Below are 20071 nucleotides of genomic sequence, written 5' to 3' on the forward strand. Positions count from 1 at the left end.
TGACAAAATTGAAGAACTGTTTAACCAAAAGTGGAACTGACTCTCCAATATTTTTGTTTTGCAAATTTTCTGTGTTGTGTAGTATACTTATTTTTATGGTATGTTTTAAATTAATGTTTGAAACTGATTTATATACTGGAATGAAAAAAAAATTAATCTTGGGACATGATGAGCAAAATATTTCTCTTTCCAATCTTCTGGAAGTGCTTAAATAACAACTTTTGAAACGTATTCTTACTCATCAGAATGCAAGATCCAGAAATTACACAATATAGTTTTGAAAGCATAAATTATGCTCTTTCCAGTCATGGCAAGAAAAAAATGATTGCACAAGACACAGTTGAGATATTCTCCAGATCCCTCCCCCACCCCCTCCCAAAAAAATTAAAATTTGCACATAGAAAATTTTGGTCAACTTTGTAGATGCATATCTTTTCATCTAGGCACCCAATGTTAATTAAATTTGTTTTATATATAGACATCACAGGTAGGAATAACTCTCTGAAGTTTTGGTGTGATTGGTTAATGTGAAAAGTAGCAGTGGTCAGCCAAACCTTGGCTCTCAGAATAGTGCAACAAACTTTTTAGCCACTTTAGAGGCTTCTATCTGTATTTAGATGTGTGTAGGCTCCTAATTTTTTTCCATAGTGTGATCCAGAATAGACAGGTGTCTATGTATATTAAAGTAAATGACCAAATGTTTTCTAGAACTTCTGAAATAGCCTAGCAAACTTAGCACATTTGCACCTTCGTATGTGATGCGAAGATGTGTGTCCTGTCTTTAAAAGCCCCTAAAAATTCAACCATTGTAGATACTGGACAGAAATTTGATATATAACCATCAAAGACCATATAGAGCCTTCACACCAAATTACATTAGATTTGGAGATGGTCGAGTGGAGTCCCCTTGACGGGGACCTTTTACCTCCAAGATCCAAGATTGTCTTGTGCAATCCTTTTTTTCTTGCCATGACTGGAAAGAGCATAATTTATGCTTTCAAAACTATATTGTGTAATTTCTGGATCTTGCATTCTGATGAGGAAGAATATGTTTCAAAAGTTGTTATTAAGATATAGAGAAGATCCAACGGAGAGCAGCGCGCTTCGTTACAGGATCATTTAGTAATCGCGAAAGCGTTAAGGAGATGATAGATAAACTCCAGTGGAAGACTCTGCAGGAGAGACGCTCAGTAGCTCGGTACGGGCTTTTGTCAAAGTTTCGAGAACATACCTTCACCGAAGAGTCAAGCAGTATATTGCTCCCTCCTACGTATATCTCGCGAAGAGACCATGAGTATAAAATCAGAGAGATTAGAGCCCACACAGAGGCATACCGACAATCCTTCTTTCCACGAACAATACGAGACTGGAATAGAAGGGAGAACCGATAGAGGTACTCAAGGTACCCTCCGCCACACACCGTCAGGTGGCTTGCGGAGTATGGATGTAGATGTAGATGTACCTATGATTTTACGCTTGTAGGATCAATGTACAGATACGGTTTTGGCTTTGAACATGGCCTTCGTGCCATGGATGACAACTGTGTCAGATGATGCTCAATAAGGTGCTGTGTAATGTTTATTTATTGTGTAGCCTTGGGTTTGTTACCAAAGGTTACATAAATAATGTAGTTCGAAAAAGTTGTAACAGTTTTATGCCTTTCACCATATTTTATTTCTTCAGACAGTATGGGGATAACATAGAATTTAAAGAAAATCATATTTTAGATTTTGGCATTTACTCGCTGTATGGAAGGTAGTAACTCTTGATACTGTACCCTGCAATAAAAAATACAGGGTTGTACACAGGAATGTGCACTATGTCATAACCCCCCTGGCTTTGTATGTTACATTTGGATGCTACATTATTTTGTGAAACAAAATTGTTAACATTTTCTGTAATGTAAAATTGATATGTTTTTATTTTTGAAAAAAATGTTACCAATAAATGACAATGGGTGTCGGTCCATGTGCATATGTTTGAGGGCGACAACTACTAAGATGTCCTGTTGGCTACTGAAAGTAATATTTGTCAGTTTGGTTGTGTCAATCAGAAGCAACAGTAGACACATGCTAATATCAGTGGGAAGATGTGTGCCCACAGTCTGACTTTCAGCAGATAACTTATGCACACCTTTTGGCACCATATTGTATGGCTAGTTATGGTTAACAACGAAGTATATTTGTGACCATATAAGAACTTTTAATATGGACATGCATATTGTATGTAAACATTATTGTACAACATGTACTTAGTAATTTTTAGATGTGTGGTTTGAGAATGGGCGTGTCAGCCCGAAACTGGTAACCACTACAGCAAAACTGTGTATTTATGCAAATGAGAGGGACTAAATAAAGAAACTGTCAAATTTCTTCAGTAACTGAACAGTTGTGGACCTCCCATCCCATGGCAGCATGACTCACATCTGCAACCTTTTCTTTCTGTGTAATACGTTCAAAGTAAACATTAAAAATGACAAAGCATTTATATGTTTATACAAAGCAAAACCATAAGATAGGAGCTTGAGGTGTCAACAACAAAAATCTCGTTAGGTAAGATGTCTGAGCATGGGACGTATGAGGACAACACGTTTCACAGGAACATCTCATCTTGAGCACATCCAATCTCTCTTAGTATGTAATACCATTTTATTTAACTCATACAGAATAGAAACCTTCTATTATCTAGCAAGTGCCTGCAGATAATGGAATGTCTATCAAGTGATTTTTATGTGTAGGGCCTAATGTAATTATTAGAAATGAGAAATTAATCATGCTATACCATTTATTGGACGGTATATAAATTTCAGGAGCAACATACTGTAAAGGATTTTGGCAGGCATCACTACAAACCTCATGTACATAGACAGTTATTCCACTATTACTTCATTCAAATCTTCAGAACGCCAGTACACTCAGGTGACAAGTCACGTGGGATAGCAATATTCACACATACAAAAGGCAGTAGTATTGTATACACAAGGTATAAAAGGGCAGTGCAGTGGCGGACCTGCCATTTGTACCCGGGTGATTCATGTGAGAAGATTTCTGAGATGATTATGTGCGCACAATGAGAATTAGCAGACTCTGAATACGGATTGGTAGTTGCAGAGAGATGTATGGGAATGCTTTTGCTAACAACATTTCATCACCTGCAGTGCTGCTCCTGAGCTGTTGACCATATCGGTTGGACCCTAGATGACTGGAGAATTGTGGCTTGGTCAAATGAGTTCCGATTTAAAGTGATAAGTGCTCATGGTAGTATTAGAGTGTGGTGCAGACCCCACGAAGCCATGGGCCCAAGTTGTCAGCAAGGCACTCTGACATGTGGTGTTGGCTCCGTAGTGGTGTGAGCAGTGTTGACATGGAATGAACTGAGTCCTATGGTCCAACTGAACTGATCGTTGACTCAAAATGGTTATTTTCGGCTACTTGGAGATCATTTGCAATCATTCATGGACTTCATGTTCCCAAATAATGATGGCATTTTTATAGATGACGGTGCACCATGTCACTGAGCCACAATTGTTAGCAAATGGTTTGAAGAACATTCAGGACAATTTGAGTGAATGATTTTGCCATGCAGATCAGCCAACACGAATCCCATCAAACATTTACGGGACATAATCAGGAAGTCGGTTCCTACACAGAATCCTACACCTGCAACACTTTTGCAAATATGGGCAGATATATTGGCAGCAGGGCTCTGTATTCCTGCAAGGCACGTCCAGAACCTTTTGCGTTCAAGTCACGTCGACTTGATGCACTACACTGGGCAAAATTTGGTTAAACACCATATTAGGTGGTATCAGTGTACACTACTGAATAAATATCAGTCAAAAGCCTTCCATATTTCCATTAAGTGTCATTAACTTCAGTGTGCTGTGTTACTCAACCCACAAAAAATGTCAATAGTTTTATGAGCACTATTGGTTCATAATTTTCTCATAAATACAAATAAGCTGTCTTTGAATTTCTCTTTTCATGGCACTGGAGTCAAAAAAAAATACCAGAATACACAGTTTTAATCTGTCAGTAAGTTTCATATCAGCACACACTCCGCTGCAGAGTGAAAATTTCATTCTGGAAACATCCTCCAGGCTGTGGCTAAGCCATAACTCCACAAATCCTTTCTTCCAGAAGTGTAGTTCTGCAAGGTTCACGGGAGAACTTCTGTGAGGTTTGGAAGGTAGGAGGTGAGGTACTGGCAAAATTGGAGCTGTGAGGATGGGTTGTGCTTGGGTAGCTCAGTTTGTAGAGCACTTGACCATGAAAGGCAAAGGTCCCGAGATCGAGTCTCGGTCCGGCACACAGTTTTAATCCTTCAGGAAGTTTTACCATAATTTCATTTAAAATAAAAACCTGTACAGCCCCCATTTCAGATGTTCTTAAGGTACGAAAACACACTATTTTAAGAGTTCCTTGTGAGTATTTAGAAAGGGAAAATACGCTGACAACACAAGTGTTGTACCAGCCTTCCTAGGAAGAAAAAAAAATAAAAACAAAAAATAATAATAATAATAATAAAATGATGTTGCTTTTATCACTCCATAAATAAAAATTTTTTAAAAGAAAAGTAGATCCCACCACCTTAAAACAAAGTAAGCTACAGAAATACACGTAAATAATAAATAATTAAACCACAGACATTGGAATTATGGACACAGTCTGGAGATCATTCTCATCTTCTGCAGACCAGTCCAACACTTCTAAGCCATTGTCAGTGGGTTATTGAGTTCCACATATTGTGCACTTTTGGCAAAGGTGGTCAAAGTAGCATGATGCCACGGGAGATGTATCTGTATTTGCAATGCACAGTATTCTAAATATTCTTGTGATGTTAAACTGCTGTCACAGAATGTGTCTTTCTCTGTTGGATGCAGTGGAGGTAAATCGTTTATACGACATTCAAATTAAATAATGGAGAAGGCCTTACAACAGCATGTGAAATTTCTCTCACCAGTTTTTGGAAGGAACTCATAAGTGCATGTTTCTGAGGATGATTCACCTCTTGTTCTTGGTTCTGATGTAAATTTGAGACATTGGTTTTGGAACTTATGTATGTAGCTACACTAAGTATTTCACGTACCGTTGTCCCGTTCTTCTTTCATATCGAGTGCAGTCCTGCTATTCCTCAACAAAACCTGTGGAGTCTCACGTGCTCTGATAGCAAAAGAGCGGATAATCGTTGACACATTTAGCTATAGCAACTGTGTTTTGTCTGTGGCTCAGGTGTGGAGACCATATCCTGCTACTGATACAAGCAGTGCTTGATTGTACATACTGAATTTGTGAGTTACATTAGTCATATTCACTGGATGCCATGGAAAGTAGCCTCAGGGATGTGGAAAGAACTCAAAAATCTACATTTAATTTAAGTACAATACAGTGAAATTACTGTATTAGAGTACTGATTTTAACTGTAAATTGACATAAATACTACTTTTAATTTTCCTTGAAGATACTGTTCAGTGAAGTAAAAGGAGTTTCCCTACAGAAAGTTCTTTAATACAGTCATAAATTCCACTAAAGTACATAATTTATTCGCATAACATTTGCTCTGGTAGGTTGCTGAATGCATGCATGCCCATTTACGTGGCTCCTTTCTGTATTAAAGTTAGTCACGTGAAGTCTTTACAGAGATTGTTTTTGGTCGTAGTGTTATATTTGTGCTTTTCACTATTTTTTGTGAAAAGAGATATTTTGGTACTACTAACTGTGGACAAATCCATGGAGAAGAAATAAAAACTTTGAAGTCAGCCGATGACATTGTAATTCTGCCAGAGACAGGAAAGGACTTGGAAGAGCAGTTGAACGGAATGGACAGTCGGGTGATGCTGAGGGAATTAGATTAGGAAATGAGACACTTAAAGTAGTAGAGGAGTTTTGCTATTTGGGGAGCAAAATAACTGATAATGGTCGAAGTAGAGAGGATATAAAATGTAGACTGGCAATGTCAAGGAAAGCGTTTCTGCAGAAGAGAATTTTGTTAACATCGAGTATAGATTTAAGTGTCAGGAAGTCATTTCTGAAAGTATTTGTATGGAGTGTAGCCATGTATGGAAGTGAAACATGGACGATAAATAGTTTGGACAAGAAGAGAATAGAAGCTTTTGAAATGTTGTGCTACAGAAGAATGCAGAAGATTAGATGGGTAGATCACATAACTAATGAGGAAGTATTGAATAGGATTGGGGAGAAGAGAAGGTTGTGGCACTTGACCAGAAGAAGGGATTGGTTGGTAGGACATGTTCTGAGGCATCAAGGGATCACAAATTTAGGATTGGAGGGCAGCGTGGTGGGTAAAAATCGTAGAGGGAGACCAAGAGATGAATACACTAAGCAGATTCAGAAGGATGTAGGTTGCAGTAAGTACTGGTAGTTGAAGAAGCTTGCACAGGATAGAGTAGCATGGAAAGCTGCATCAAACCAGTCTCGGGACTGAAGACCACAACAACAACAACAACAACAGTGGACATTAATCAATATGTATATTGTGAAGCAGTTGTCAAGATACCCAGTTTTTTGAGGGCTCTACAGAATTATCATACAAGTCTAATAACACACTTCAGTATTCTAGAAATACTACCTCTGCTACTTGAACTTCTCCAGAAAATGCTTTCCATACTCATCCGTGAATGGAAATGTGTAGAAAGAACTGTTGTTGTTGTGGTCATGGTCTTCAGTCTCATTTGATACAGCTCTCCATGCTGCTCTATCCTGTGTAAGCCTCTTCATCTCCAGACAACTACTCCAACCTACATCCTTCTGAATCTGCTAACTGTATTCATCTTGCGGTCACCCTCTATGATTTTTATCCCCATACTTCCCTCCAGCACTAAATTGGTGATTGCTTGATGTCTCAGAATGAGTCCTACCAACCGATCCCCTCTTTTAGTTAGGCTGTGCTACAAATTTCTTTCCTCCCCAATTGTATTCAATACTCCTCATTAGTTATGTGATCTACCCGTCTAATCTTCAGCGTTCTTCTGTTGCACCACATTTCATAACCTTCTATTCTCTTCTTGTCTAAACTGTTTATCGTCCATGTTTCACTTCCATACACGGCCACACTCCAGAAAATACCTTCAGAAACGACTTCCTAACACTTAAATCTGTATCTGATGTTAACAAATTTCTCTTCTTCAGAAATGCTTTTTTTTCCATTGCCAGTCTCCATTTTATATCCTTTCTACTTTGGCCTTCATCAGCCATTTTGCTGCCCAAATAGCAAAACTCATCTGCTACTTTTTTGTTTCTCGTTTCCTAATCTAATTCCCTCAGCATCACCTGATTTAATTCGGCTACATTCCATTATCCATGTTTTGCTTTTGTAGATGTTCATCTTATAACCTCCTTTTAAGGCAGTGTCCATTTCGTTCAACTGCTCTTCCAAATACTTTGCTGTCCTAACAGAATTACAATGTTATTAGCAAACCTCAGAATTTTTATTTCTTCTTCCTGAACTTTAATTTGCACTCCCAATCAAATTTTTCTTTTGTTTTCTTTACTGCTTACTCAGTGTACAGATTTAATTTCGGGGATAGGCTACAATTCTGTCTCACTCCATTCTTAACCATTGCTTCCCTTTCATCCCCCTCGACTCTTAAAAATACTGTCTGGTTTCTGTAGAAATTGTAAATAGCCTATTGCCCTTGTATTTTACCCCTGTTACCATCAGAATTTCAAAGAGAGTATTGCAGTCAACGTTGTCAGAAACTTTCTGTAAGTCTACTTTCTCTAAGTCTGCAAATGCTGTAAACATTGGTTTGCCATTTAAACCTATCTTCTAATATAAGACATGAGGTTGGTATTGCCTCAAATGTGTTCCTTCATTTCTCTGGTATCCAAACTGATCTTCCATGAGGTCAGCTTCTACTAGTTTTACCATTCTTCTGTAAAGAAGTCATGTTAACATTTTGCAACCGTGACTAATTAAACTGGTAGTTTGGTAATTTTGACACCTGTCAGCACCTGCTTTCTTTAGAATTCAAGTATTACATTCTTCTTGAAGTCTGAGGGTATTTCGCTTGTCTTGTGCATCTTGCAGACCAATCAGGAGAGTTTTGTCATGGTTGGCTCTCCCAAAGCCATCAGTAGTTCTGATGGAATGCTGTCTAATCCCGAGGCCCCGTTTTGATTTAGGTCTTTCAATGCTATGTCAAATTCTTCTTCTGTTATCATATCTCCCATCTCATCTTCATCTGTGTCATCTTCCATTTCTATAACATTTCATTGAAATTCATCTCCCTAATACAAGCCTTCTATAAGCTCTTTCCACCTTCAGCTTTCCCTTCTTTGCTTAGGACTGGTTTTCCATCAGAGCTCTTGATATTCATACAGCTGTTCTCATTTCCCCAAAGTTCTCTTTTTAATTTTCCTGTAGGCAGTATCTATCTTTCCTCTAGTGTATATACTACTATATCCTTATATTTGCCCTCTAGCCATTCCTTCATAGCCATTTTGCACTTCCTGTCTGTCTCATTTTTGAGATGTTTGTATTCCCTTTCACATACTTCATTTGTCACATTTTTATATTTTCTGCTCTGGTCCATTAAATTTAATATCTCCTGTGATATGCAAGGATTTCTGCTAAGTCTTGTATTTTTACCTATTTGATCCTCTGCTGCTGCTCTTACTATTTCGTCTCCTAAAGCTACCCTTTGTAGTTCCTTCATTTTTAAATTGCCTGCAGCAGTAATTGTGTGCTGCAAACATAGCTGGACCATGTTTGATGTTCTGATGACTTTGCTTAGAATTTACAGTATAGTTTGTAATGTGATTTAACCCTCTCCTTGATGCCAAGTAGTCTTCTCTTAGTTGTTGTTGTTGTTGTTGTTGTTGTTGTTGTTGTGGTCTTCAGTCCTGAGACTGGTTTGATGCAGCTCTCCATGCTACTCTATCCTGTGCAAGCTTCTTCATCTCCCAGTACCTACTGCAGCCTACATCCTTCTAAATCTGCTTAGTGTATTCATCTCTTGGTCTCCCTCTACGATTTTTACCCTCCACGCTGCCCTCCAATACTAAATTGGTGATCCCTCGATGTCTCAGAACATGTCCTACCAACCGATACCTTCTTCTAGTCAAGTTGTGCCACAAACTCCTCTTCTCCCCAATTCTATTCAATACCTCCTCATTAGTTATGTGATCTACCCATCTAATCTTCAGCATTATTCTGTAGCACCACATTTCGAAAGCTTCTATTCTCTTCTTGTCTAAACTATTTATCGTCCATGTTTCACTTCCATAAATGGCTACACTCCATACAAATACTTTCAGAAACGACTTCCTGACATTTAAATCTATACTCGATGTTAACAAATTTTTTTTCTTCAGAAACGCTTTCCTTGCCATTGCCAGTCTACATTTTATATCCTCTCTATTTTCACCATCATCAGTTATTTTGCTCCCCAAATAGCAAAATTCCTTTACTACTTTAAGTGTCTCATTTCCTAATCTAATTCCCTCAGCATCACCCGACTTAATTTGACTACATTCCATTATCCTTGTTTTGCTTTTGTTGATGTTCATCTTATATTCTCCTTTCAAGACTCTGTCCATTCCTTTCAACTGCTCTTCCAAGTCCTTTGCTGTCTCTGACAGAATTAAATGTCATCGGCGAACCTCAAAGTTTTGATTTCTTCTCCATGGATTTTAATATCTACTCCGAATTTTTCTTTTGTTTCCTTCACTGCTTGCTCAATATAGAGATTGAATAACATCGGGGAGAGGCTACAACCCTGTCTCACTCCCTTCCCAACCACTGATTCCCTTTCGTGTCCGTCGACTTATAACTGCCATCTGCTTTCTGTACAAATTGCAAATAGCCTTTCGCTCCCTGTATTTTACCCCTGCCACCTTCAGAATTTGAAAGAGAGTATTCCAATCAACATTGTCAAAAGCATTCTCCATGTGTACAAATGCTAGAAATGTAGGTTTGCCTTTCCTTAATCTTTCTTCCAAGATAAGTTGTAGGGTCAGTATTGCCTCACGTGTTCCAGCATTTCTATGGAATCCAAACTGATCTTCCCCGAGGTCGGCTTCTATCAGGTTTTCCATTCGTCTGTAAAGAATTCGCGTTAGTATTTTGCAGCCGTGGCTTATTAAACTGATAGTTCGGTAATTTTCACATCTGTCAACACCTGCTTTCTTTGGGATTGGAATTATTATATTCTTCTTGAAGGCTGAGGGTATTTCGCCTGTCTCATACATCTTGCTCACCAGATGGTAGAGTTATGTCAGGACTGGCTCTCCCAAAGCTGTCAGTAGTTCTAATGGAATGTTGTCTACTCCGGGGGCCTTGATTCGACTCAGGTCTTTCAGTACTCTGTCAAACTCTTCACGCAGTATCATATCTCCCATTTCATCTTCACCTACATCCTCTTCCATTTCCATAATATTGTCCTCAAGTACATCACACTTATATAGATCCTCTATATACTCCTTCCACCTTTCTGCTTTCCCTTCTTTGCTTAGAACTGGGTTTCCATCTAATATTCATGCAAGTGGTTCTCCTTTCTCCAAAGGTCTCTTTAATTTTCCTGTAGGCAGTATCTATCTTACACCTAGTGAGATAAGCCTCTACATCCTTACATTTGTCCTCTAGCCATCCCTGCTTAGCCATTTTGCACTTCCTGTCGATATCATTTTTGAGATGTTTGTATTCCTTTTTGCCTGCTTCATTTACTGCATTTTTATATTTTCTCTTTTCATCAGTTAAATTCAATATTTCTTCTGTTACCCAAGAGTTTCTACTAGCCCGCGTGTTTTAACATATTTGATCCTCTACTGCCTTCACTATCTCATCCCTCAAAGCTACCCATTCTTCTTCTACTGTATTTCTTTCCCCCATTCCTGTCAATTGTTCCCTTATGCTCTCCCTGAAACTCTGTGCAACATCTGGTTCTTTCAGTTTATCCAGTTCCCATCTCCTTAAATTCTCACCTTTTTGCAGTTTCTTCATTTTTAATCTACAGTTCGTAACCAATAGATTGTGGTCAGAGTCCACATCTGCCCCTGGAAATGTCTTGCAATTTAAAACCTGGTTCCTAAATCTCTGTCTTACCATTATATAAACCATCTGATACCTTTTAGTATCTCCAGGGTTCTTCCTTCCATGTATACAACCTTCTGTCATGATTCTTGAACCAAGTGTTAGCTATGATTAAGTTATGCTCTCTTAGTTATGCACAGTATTTTGATTCCATTATAACATAGGGTCTACATGCATGTTATCTTACTTACTGGTACATTGGTTAATTTCTTAGGAAAACAGTTCTCAAAGTAGCCTATGACTATGATACAGAAAAGATTTTATTTTTTATTCACACCAGGAGTGTTGTGCACAATGTTCCACTCTATTTGACAAATTATTCTTTAAAATCTCAATTCTCTTTTTATTTATTACCCTTGTAGTGTAAATAAACTGAAAGTGTGTTGAGCCTATTTGTGCTTCCCACATAGTGGTTACCATTCTGTGCTTTCGTTGGATGAGCTATTGTAGAGCTTTTTTTCCGAGTAACTTACCACATTGTTTAAAGTACTGGTAACTGTAACTTTTGCTGTGTATAAAAAAATTATGATTTCAAGCAGCACTTAAACTTTTCTGGAATGGTTTATGTTTGACAGACTTTGCAATGGCTTCAGGAGAAAGAAGCCACACATAAGTAGCTTTATTGTGAACCGCATCTGCTTTTAAATCTATACTAGTGCAACTGAGTTAAAGTATCCAAAAACTCCATAGTGTTCAAGAAATGCTGAAAATGTTGTAGATAACAAAAATATCTCTTTCATTTGGCATTTTTCGGCAAGTAACAGTTACAAGGACTTGTATAAACACTTTTACTGTTTGCTCTGTTTTTGTGACTTGTTTTTCCTATGACACTGAAATGATTTGTTAAACTTTGCAGCCTGTGGCCACAAATAAATGTCTACATCCTCTTGTTTAAAGACTCATTTGTTACAGAAGACATACATAGATAAATCCGTGTGTGTTCTCAGCGCCTTGTCTCCGAGGTGAATTTAATGAGCGGCCTACATCATCCAAACATTGTCGAGTACCATGATCGCATAATTGATAAAACTTCAGCTACTTTATATATAATAATGGAATGGTGCCCAGGAGGTGACCTCTCTGTACTTATAACAAAATGTATAAAGTGAGTTATCCAATTTGCTTTAATATGAAACTGTGGAGAGATTACCATTTAAATTTTGTTTCTTTTGCAACACTGTTTGACAGATTAATATGCAATATTCTTTTTATGTCCCTTAATTTAAGTTGCCTTGATTCCCAAGTTATGTTGCAGCACTAGATTTATAGAAGCTAATTATTTTATATTTGATTTCAGGAGGAATTTATCACTAGACGAAGGATTTATATGGCGTGTTCTCTATCAGATAGCACGCGCACTTCAAGCGTGCCACTCCCAGCTTCCATCTGGAACATTGTTGCATAGAGATGTGAAACCAGCAAATGTCTTCTTAGATTCAGATAACAATGCAAAACTTGGTGATTTTGGGTTGGCACGTATTCTAAATAGTGACAGTAGCTGTAGTCAGACATTTGTTGGCACACCTTATTACATGAGTCCTGTGAGTATACTGTATTTGCTTAAACTTCATAAACTGAGTTTTATAAACACAGAATTTTTCATGAAGTAGATGTTTTACTGCCTTTATTACCAAATCTTAGTCATTCACCAGTCATGGAAAGACAAATTATGTCAATTTTACACTTCAAGAATACATACAATTAGGAATAAAGTAGATTAAGTAAATTAGAAATAAAGTAGAAATATATTAAAATATTAATAAAACTTGTAAGATGAGTGTTTTGCTAAATAATTATGAGACATAGGCATTCAGTAGTTTACTTAGTCAAAAGTGATAGCATCTTAAATTAATAATAATAAAATTAGTCATAATATAACAACTGGTTCGACTATAGTGGGGAACTGAATGGGGAACTCAACGAGGCTCTCCTATGGAACTGTAGGCTTTGCAAAAAAGACAACAGAATCACTGAGCAGGAGACAAAGATTTGTACCCTTCAGGCTGAATTAGATAATGTGAAATTTGAACTAGATAGGTTAAAGGGAGTAATAGATCTGTGAGATTGAGTAAAGGTAACAAACAGTGGCCAAAAGGAGAACAGCTCTTTAACTTCACCTATATTTGAGCAAACGATAACAAATAAATTTGACTTGTTAACTGATGTAGGAGGGGGAGAGTGTAACCCAGCAGTAGGTCACAGTAGTGTACAGAAGACTTCTAGCAAACAAACTCATTGTAGGTCACTACCAAAAGAGAGTAGGAAGAGAAGAGCCTTGCTGCAAGGTAGCACTCATGGGAGGGGTATAGGCCAGATGATATGGGACAAATTAGTGGGGACCGATGGCCCTTGTAGTCTGGTCCCTTCCATCCCACAAACCATCCAACCAACAAATTAGTGAGAGTATATCAGGTCACAACTACTGTGAAGCCAAGTGCTAGCCTTAGCCAGGTGACAGAGGATGTAGAGAATTTGCGCCAAGATTGTGGCAAAGAGGATCAGGTTATTACAGCTGGTGGAGCAGGGAATAGTGTGGCAAAGGACAGTAGAAGTGGGACTACCAGCTATACAAACAAATTTGAGTTTTGTGGAGGTCCTGCAGTGCTGTGACCATCCTTGGGTAAACGCGGCTGTGAACCGTGTGAACACTGAGTTGAGCAGGCTGTTGCTGAGTGAAATGAAATCTCGTATGACTGCTGTGCCACTTGCTACAATTGGGAGATGAGAATATACTAGATATTGCCTACAACTGAATAAAAGAGGGTCAGATAGGTTGGCTGAGCTTCTTGCAGATAATATATGGGGGGGGGGGGGGGGGGGGGGAGCTACCATCACACATATCAAGGTCCTTGAGCTTACTGGTGTCTGAGAGGCATATTTTTTAGGTTAGAATCAGGATTTAGGAACCCTGTTTTCAAAGAAGTGAAAATAACAGAAGAGCCCCACAAAATGGTCCATAACACATAGAAAATTAAGGTTAGCTTATTTCATCAAAATATTACAGGACTGAGTAGTAAGGTAGAAGGGCTTCTTGTCAGGAAAATTTAAAGGTCTGAAAAAAATAATAATGTGCCTGTGTAAGCATGTTACGTAAGTTACATGTAAAAGATTACACCATTTCAGCCTACCCCATGCAGAAATAACAGAGGAAAAGGAGGAGTTGCTACGTACATTAAGACAGAACACATGTTCAAAAACATTGAGATACGTAGATTTTGTAGTGATCAGCACACACAAGTGTGTGCTTGTGAATTAAAGCTGACAAAAGTTCACTTTTAATTGCAGCTGTATATAGATCCCCACTGGGAAATTTCGAATTATTTATGAGGAATCTGTATTCCTAATTGTACTGTCTATCACACACAGAAAGCAGTTAAACAATGGAAAATCCAGAATGGCATATAAAAATATTATGAAAAGGGTATTTGCTACTCACCATATAGAGGAGAAGCTGAGTCGCAGATAGACACAACAAAAAGACTGTTGGTAAGTGAGCTTTTGGCAAACAAGGCATTCTTCAAAAGTAAAGCTCATTTTCTGAAAGTCTTTTCGTTATGCCTATCTGCGACTCAGCATCTCTGCTATATGGTGAGTAGCAACTGTCCTTTCCATGATATTGTTGCAGAGCAAGCAATTAAAATGCTCTCTCTGACCATGATGCACAGTTAGCTAGGATAAACAACATATGCATTACAGTATGGATACTTCTCAGTGGAAATCAGCTAGGATAAGTAACGACTGCAGGGCAAATGTATTTATAGTTTACAGGAGATGACATGGGATGTAATATGTAATAAGCAAATGCAAACATAAAATTAAATCTATTCCATGATAAATCCATATAACTGAAAACAGCTTTCCACATAAGCTAATCAGAAAGGGCACTAAACAGCCATGTAAAAAAATAATGGATCAATAGCGAGATTAAAGTATCTCGTGAAAGGAAAAGGAAAATGTATCTTTTGGCAAGGAGAAGTAGGGATCCTGCAGTAGTTGCACACTACAAAAACAAAAATTAGTTAGAGAGGGTATAAGGTCAGAAATCAGTACTTCTGACAACAAACTTAAGGCTATATGAAATGTAGTGAAGTGCCAGGACAACCAGCCACAGAACAAGACATCACTATTGAACTGAATGGAAGGGGTATAAATGATGAATCACAGGTAGCAAATGTATTTAATACTCAATTCTCAAGTATAGTAGAAAGCATAGGGACAAACAGTTAAAGAGCAAAATAACAGCAACATGTTGAAAATGTAACTTTCATAAAATCCAATCATGTGAGTGTATTACCAATTACACATTCTCTCAATAATAAAAGCTCATCTGGTTTTGATGATATTTTCAATAGAGTGTTAAAATTTTCTTCCCATGTAATAAGCCTAGTTCTTTCTGAAACATGTAATGCATCACTAACTCAAGGCATTTTTCCAGAGAAACTGAAATATGCCATTTTTAAAGTCCTCTTTAAAAAAAGTGATAAGGGAGATGTCAGTAACTTCTGACCTATTTCACTGCTGTCATTCTCCAAAATTTTTGAGATGATGATGTCTTCTAGAGTAGTATCTCACCTTAGCAACAATAGTATCCTTAGCAAATCACATTTTGGGTTTCAGAGGGTTTGCTCTACTGAGACTGCCATTTACACGTTTACTCACCAGGTGTTATGAGCATTAAATAATAAAATAGTGCCAGTTAGTATTTTCTGTGACCCCTCTAAGGCATTTGACTGTGTGAATCACAGTATTCTCCTAGATAAATTAACATTTTGTGGGATTTATGGTGCAGGCAACCAATGGATAATGTCATATCTAACCAAAAGAACGCTCTTGTACATAGTAATTCAAGCAAGACAGTCCAGGGACATAATTCTGACCAGGGAGGAACAACATACGGAATTCCTCAAGGTTCAGCCATAGGACCGCTACTGTTCCTTATATATGTAAATAGTCTTCTATCTAGTATACAGGGTGGTCCATTGATAGTGACTGGGCCAAATATCTCACGAAATAAGCATCAAACGAAAAAACTACAGAGAACGAAACTCGTCTAGCTTGAAGGGGGAAACCAGATGGCGCTATGGTAGGCCCGCTAGATGGCGCTGCCAAAGGTCAAACGGATATCAACTGCGTTTTTTAAAATAGGAACCCCCATTTTTTATTACATATTCGTGTAATATGTAAAGAAATATGAATGTTGTAGTTGGACCATTTTTTTCACTTTGTGATAGATGGTGCTGTAATAGTCACAAGCGTATAAGTATGTGGTATCACGTAACATTCCGCCAGTGCGGACGGTATTTGCTTCGTGATACATTACCCGTGTTAAAATGGACCGTTTACCAACTGCGGAAAAGGTCGATATCGCGTTGATGTATGGCTATTGTGATCATAGCATGTGCTACGTATGCTGCTCGGTACCCTGGACGACATCATCCAAGTGTGCAGACCATTGGCCGGATAGTTACGTTATTTAAGAAAACAAGAAGTGTTCAGCCACATGTGAAATGTCAACCACGACCTGCAACAAATGATGATGCCCGAGTACGTGTTTTAGCTACTGTCGCGGCTAATCCGCACATTAGTTGCAGACAAAGTGCGCGAGAATCGGGAATCTCAAAAACGTCAGTGTTGAGAATGCTACATCAACATCGATTTCACCCGTACCATATTTCTATGCATGAGCAATTGCATGGCGATGACTTTGAACGTCATGTAAGTTCTTCCACTGGGCATAAGAGAAATTATGAGATGATGACAGATTTTTTGCAAGCGTTCTATTTAGCGACGAAGCGGCATCATTCACCAACAGCGGTAACATAAAGCGGCGTAATATACACTATTGGGCAATGGAAAATCCATGATGGCTGCGACAAGTGGAACATCAGTGACCTTGGCGGGTTAATGTATGGTGCGGCATTATGCGAGGAAGGGTAATTGGCCCCCATTTTATCGATGGCAATCTAAATGATGCAATGTATGCTGATTTCCTATGTAATGTTCTACTGATGTTACTACAAGTTCTTTCACGGCATGACAGAATCCTGATGTACTTCCAACATGATGGATGTCCGGCACATAGCTCGCGTGCGGTTGAAGCGGTATTGAATAGCCTATTTCATGACAGGTGGATTGGTCGTCGAAGCACTGTACCAGGCCCGCACGTTCACCGGATCTGATGTCCCCGGATTTCTTTCTGCGGGGAAAATTGAAGGATATTTGCTATCGTGATCCACCGACAACGCCTGACAACATGCGTCAGCTCATTGTCAATGCATGTGCGAACATTACGGAAGGGGAACTACTCGCTGTTGAGAAGAATGTCGTTACACGTATTGCCAAATGCATTGAGGTTGACGGACATCAATTTGAGCATTTATTGCATTAATGTGGTATTTACAGGTAATCACGCCATAACAGCATGCATTCTCAGAAATGATAAGTTCACAAAGATACATGTATCACATTGGAACAACCGAAATAAAATGTTCAAACGTACCTACGTTCTATATTTTAATTTAAGAAACCTATCTGTTACCAACTGTTTGTCTAAAATTGTGAGCTATATGTTTGTGACTATTATAGTGCCATCTGTCACAAAGCGGAAAAAGTGGTCCCACTAAAATATTCATATTTCTTTACGTACTACAAGAATATGTAATAAAAAATGGGGTTTCCTATTTTAAAAAAAAACGCAGTTTGACCTATGGCAGCGCCATCTATCGGGCCAACCATAGTGCCACGTGGTTCCCCCTTCAAGCTAGACAAGTTTCGTTCTTTGTAGTTCTTTCGTTTGATACTTATTTCATGGCCACTATCAATGGACCACCCTGTATAACAATCACAATTAGTTCTTTTTGCAGATGACACTGGTATCGTATTCAATCCAAACATATGTACAGAAACAGAAGAAATGGTAAACAAAGTTATTAAAAGATCATTGACTGCTTTTCTGTGAGTGGTCTCATCTTCAATATTAAAAAGATGCAGCATAATCAGTTCTGCACATCTAGAGGTACTACATCTACATCCATACATGACGGTGTGTGGCGTATTGTTCGTGGAAAGAAGAATTGTCGGTATGCCTCTGTGTGGGCTCTAATCTGTCTGATTTTATCCTCATGGTCTCTTCGCAAGATATACGTAGGAGGGAGCAATATACTGCTTGACTTCTCGGTGAAGGCATGTTCTCGAAACTTCAACAAAAGCCCGTACCGAGCTACTGAGCGTCTCTCCTGCAGAGTCTTCCACTGGAGTTTATCTATCATCTCTGTAAGGCTTTCGCGATTACTAAATGACCCTGTAACGAAGCGTGCTGCTCTCCGTTCGATCTTCTCTATCTCTTCTATCAACCCCATCTGGCATGGATCCCACACCGCTGAGCAGCATTCAAGCAGTGGGCGAACAAGTGTACTGTAACCTACTTCCTTTGTTTTCGGATTGCATTTCCCTAGGATTCTCCCAATGAATCTCAGTCTGTATTCGCAGCACATTACACTTGTCTACATTGAGATTCAATTGCCGTTCCCTGCACCATGCGTCAATTCGCTGCAGATCCTCCTGCATTTCAGTACAATTTTCCATTGTTACAACCTCTCGATATACCACAGCATCGTCCGCAAAAAGCCTCAGTGAACTTCCGAAGTCATCCACAAGGTCATTCATGTATATTGTGAATAGCAACGGTCCTACGACACTCCCCTGCGGCACACCTGAAATCACTCTTACTTCAGAAGACTTCTCTCCATTGAGAATGACATGCTGCGTTCTGTTATCTAGGAACTCTTCAATCCAATCACATAATTGGTCTGATAGTCATATGCTCTTACTTTGTTCATTAAACGACTGTGGGGAACTGTATCGATCGCCTTACGGATGTCAAAAAACATGGCATCTACCTGGGAACCCTTGTCTATGGCCCTCTGAATCTCGTGGACGAATAGCGCGAGCTGGGTTTCACACGATCGTCTTTTTCGAAACCCATGCTGATTCCTACAGAGTAGATTTCTTGTCTCCAGAAAAGTCATTATACTCGAACATAATACATGTTCCAAAATTCTACAACTGATAGACGTTAGAGATATAGGTCTATAGTTCTGCACATCTGTTCAACGTCCCTTCTTGAAAACGGGGATGACATGTGCACTTTTCCAATCGTTTGGAACGCTACGCTCTTCTAGAGACCTATGGTACACTGTTGCAAGAAGGGGGGCAAGTTCCTTCGCGTACTCTGTGTAAAATCGAACTGGTATCCCATCGGGTCCAGCGGCCTTTCCTCTTTAGTGCGATTTTAATTCTTTCTCTCTCCCTCTGTCATCTATTTTGATATCTACCATTTTGTCATCTGTGCGACAATCTAGAGAAGGAACATCAATAATAAGTGTAATGCAAGGTGATGAAATCATAAATAGGATGTAAACCTCAAAATCTTAAGGATCCATATTGATGAAAATCTTTTAGAACTCCTAAAACAACTTAGTTCAGCCACATTTGCACTTAGAATTGATGCAAATCTTGGGGAGAGACATATCAGTAAGTTGACACTTTTTCATGTTTTCATTCAATAATGCCATATGGAGTAATATTCTGGGGTAACTTATCTTCTCCACTGCACAAAAACGTGCTGTAAGCATAATATGTGGTGCTCACCCATGATCATCTTGTAAACATCTGTTTAAAGAGTCCGACATTCTGACTACTGCTTCAAACTGTTTGTATTCCCTCATGAAGTATGTTGTAAATAATCCATTACAGTTCAAAAGGAACAATGAGGTACATAATTAAAATACCAGAAGGAAAAATGGCATTCATTACTCCACATTAAGGTTGTCTAAAGCACAAAAGATGGTGCACAATGCTACAACAAAACTTTTTGATGACTTACAATTCTGCAACAAGAATTTTTGATGACTTACCCAGTGATGTAAAATGTCTAACAGACAACAAAATAGAAATGATAACAAACTGCGAAAGATTGCCCTTCACAACTCCTATTCTGTAAAAGAATTTCTGTTACTGT

General features: G+C 38.6%; 1 protein-coding gene across 7 annotated transcripts in view; it reads left to right on the forward strand.

Annotated features, from left to right (window-relative positions):
- LOC124613945 (serine/threonine-protein kinase Nek2-like) overlaps positions 1–20071 on the forward strand; it is a 71963-nt gene that overhangs the window by 11063 nt on the left and 40829 nt on the right. For 4 of the 7 annotated variants that reach the window (XM_047142700.1, XM_047142704.1, XM_047142705.1 and 1 more), the window contains 2 exons: positions 12000–12157; positions 12350–12593. In XM_047142700.1, coding sequence (XP_046998656.1) covers positions 12000–12157; positions 12350–12593 — 402 coding nt within the window. The other 3 variants (XM_047142707.1, XM_047142703.1, XM_047142706.1) reach the window with 3 other exon arrangements.

This window comes from Schistocerca americana, chromosome 4 (assembly GCF_021461395.2).
Source record: "Schistocerca americana isolate TAMUIC-IGC-003095 chromosome 4, iqSchAmer2.1, whole genome shotgun sequence".
Classification (NCBI taxonomy): domain Eukaryota; kingdom Metazoa; phylum Arthropoda; class Insecta; order Orthoptera; family Acrididae; genus Schistocerca; species Schistocerca americana.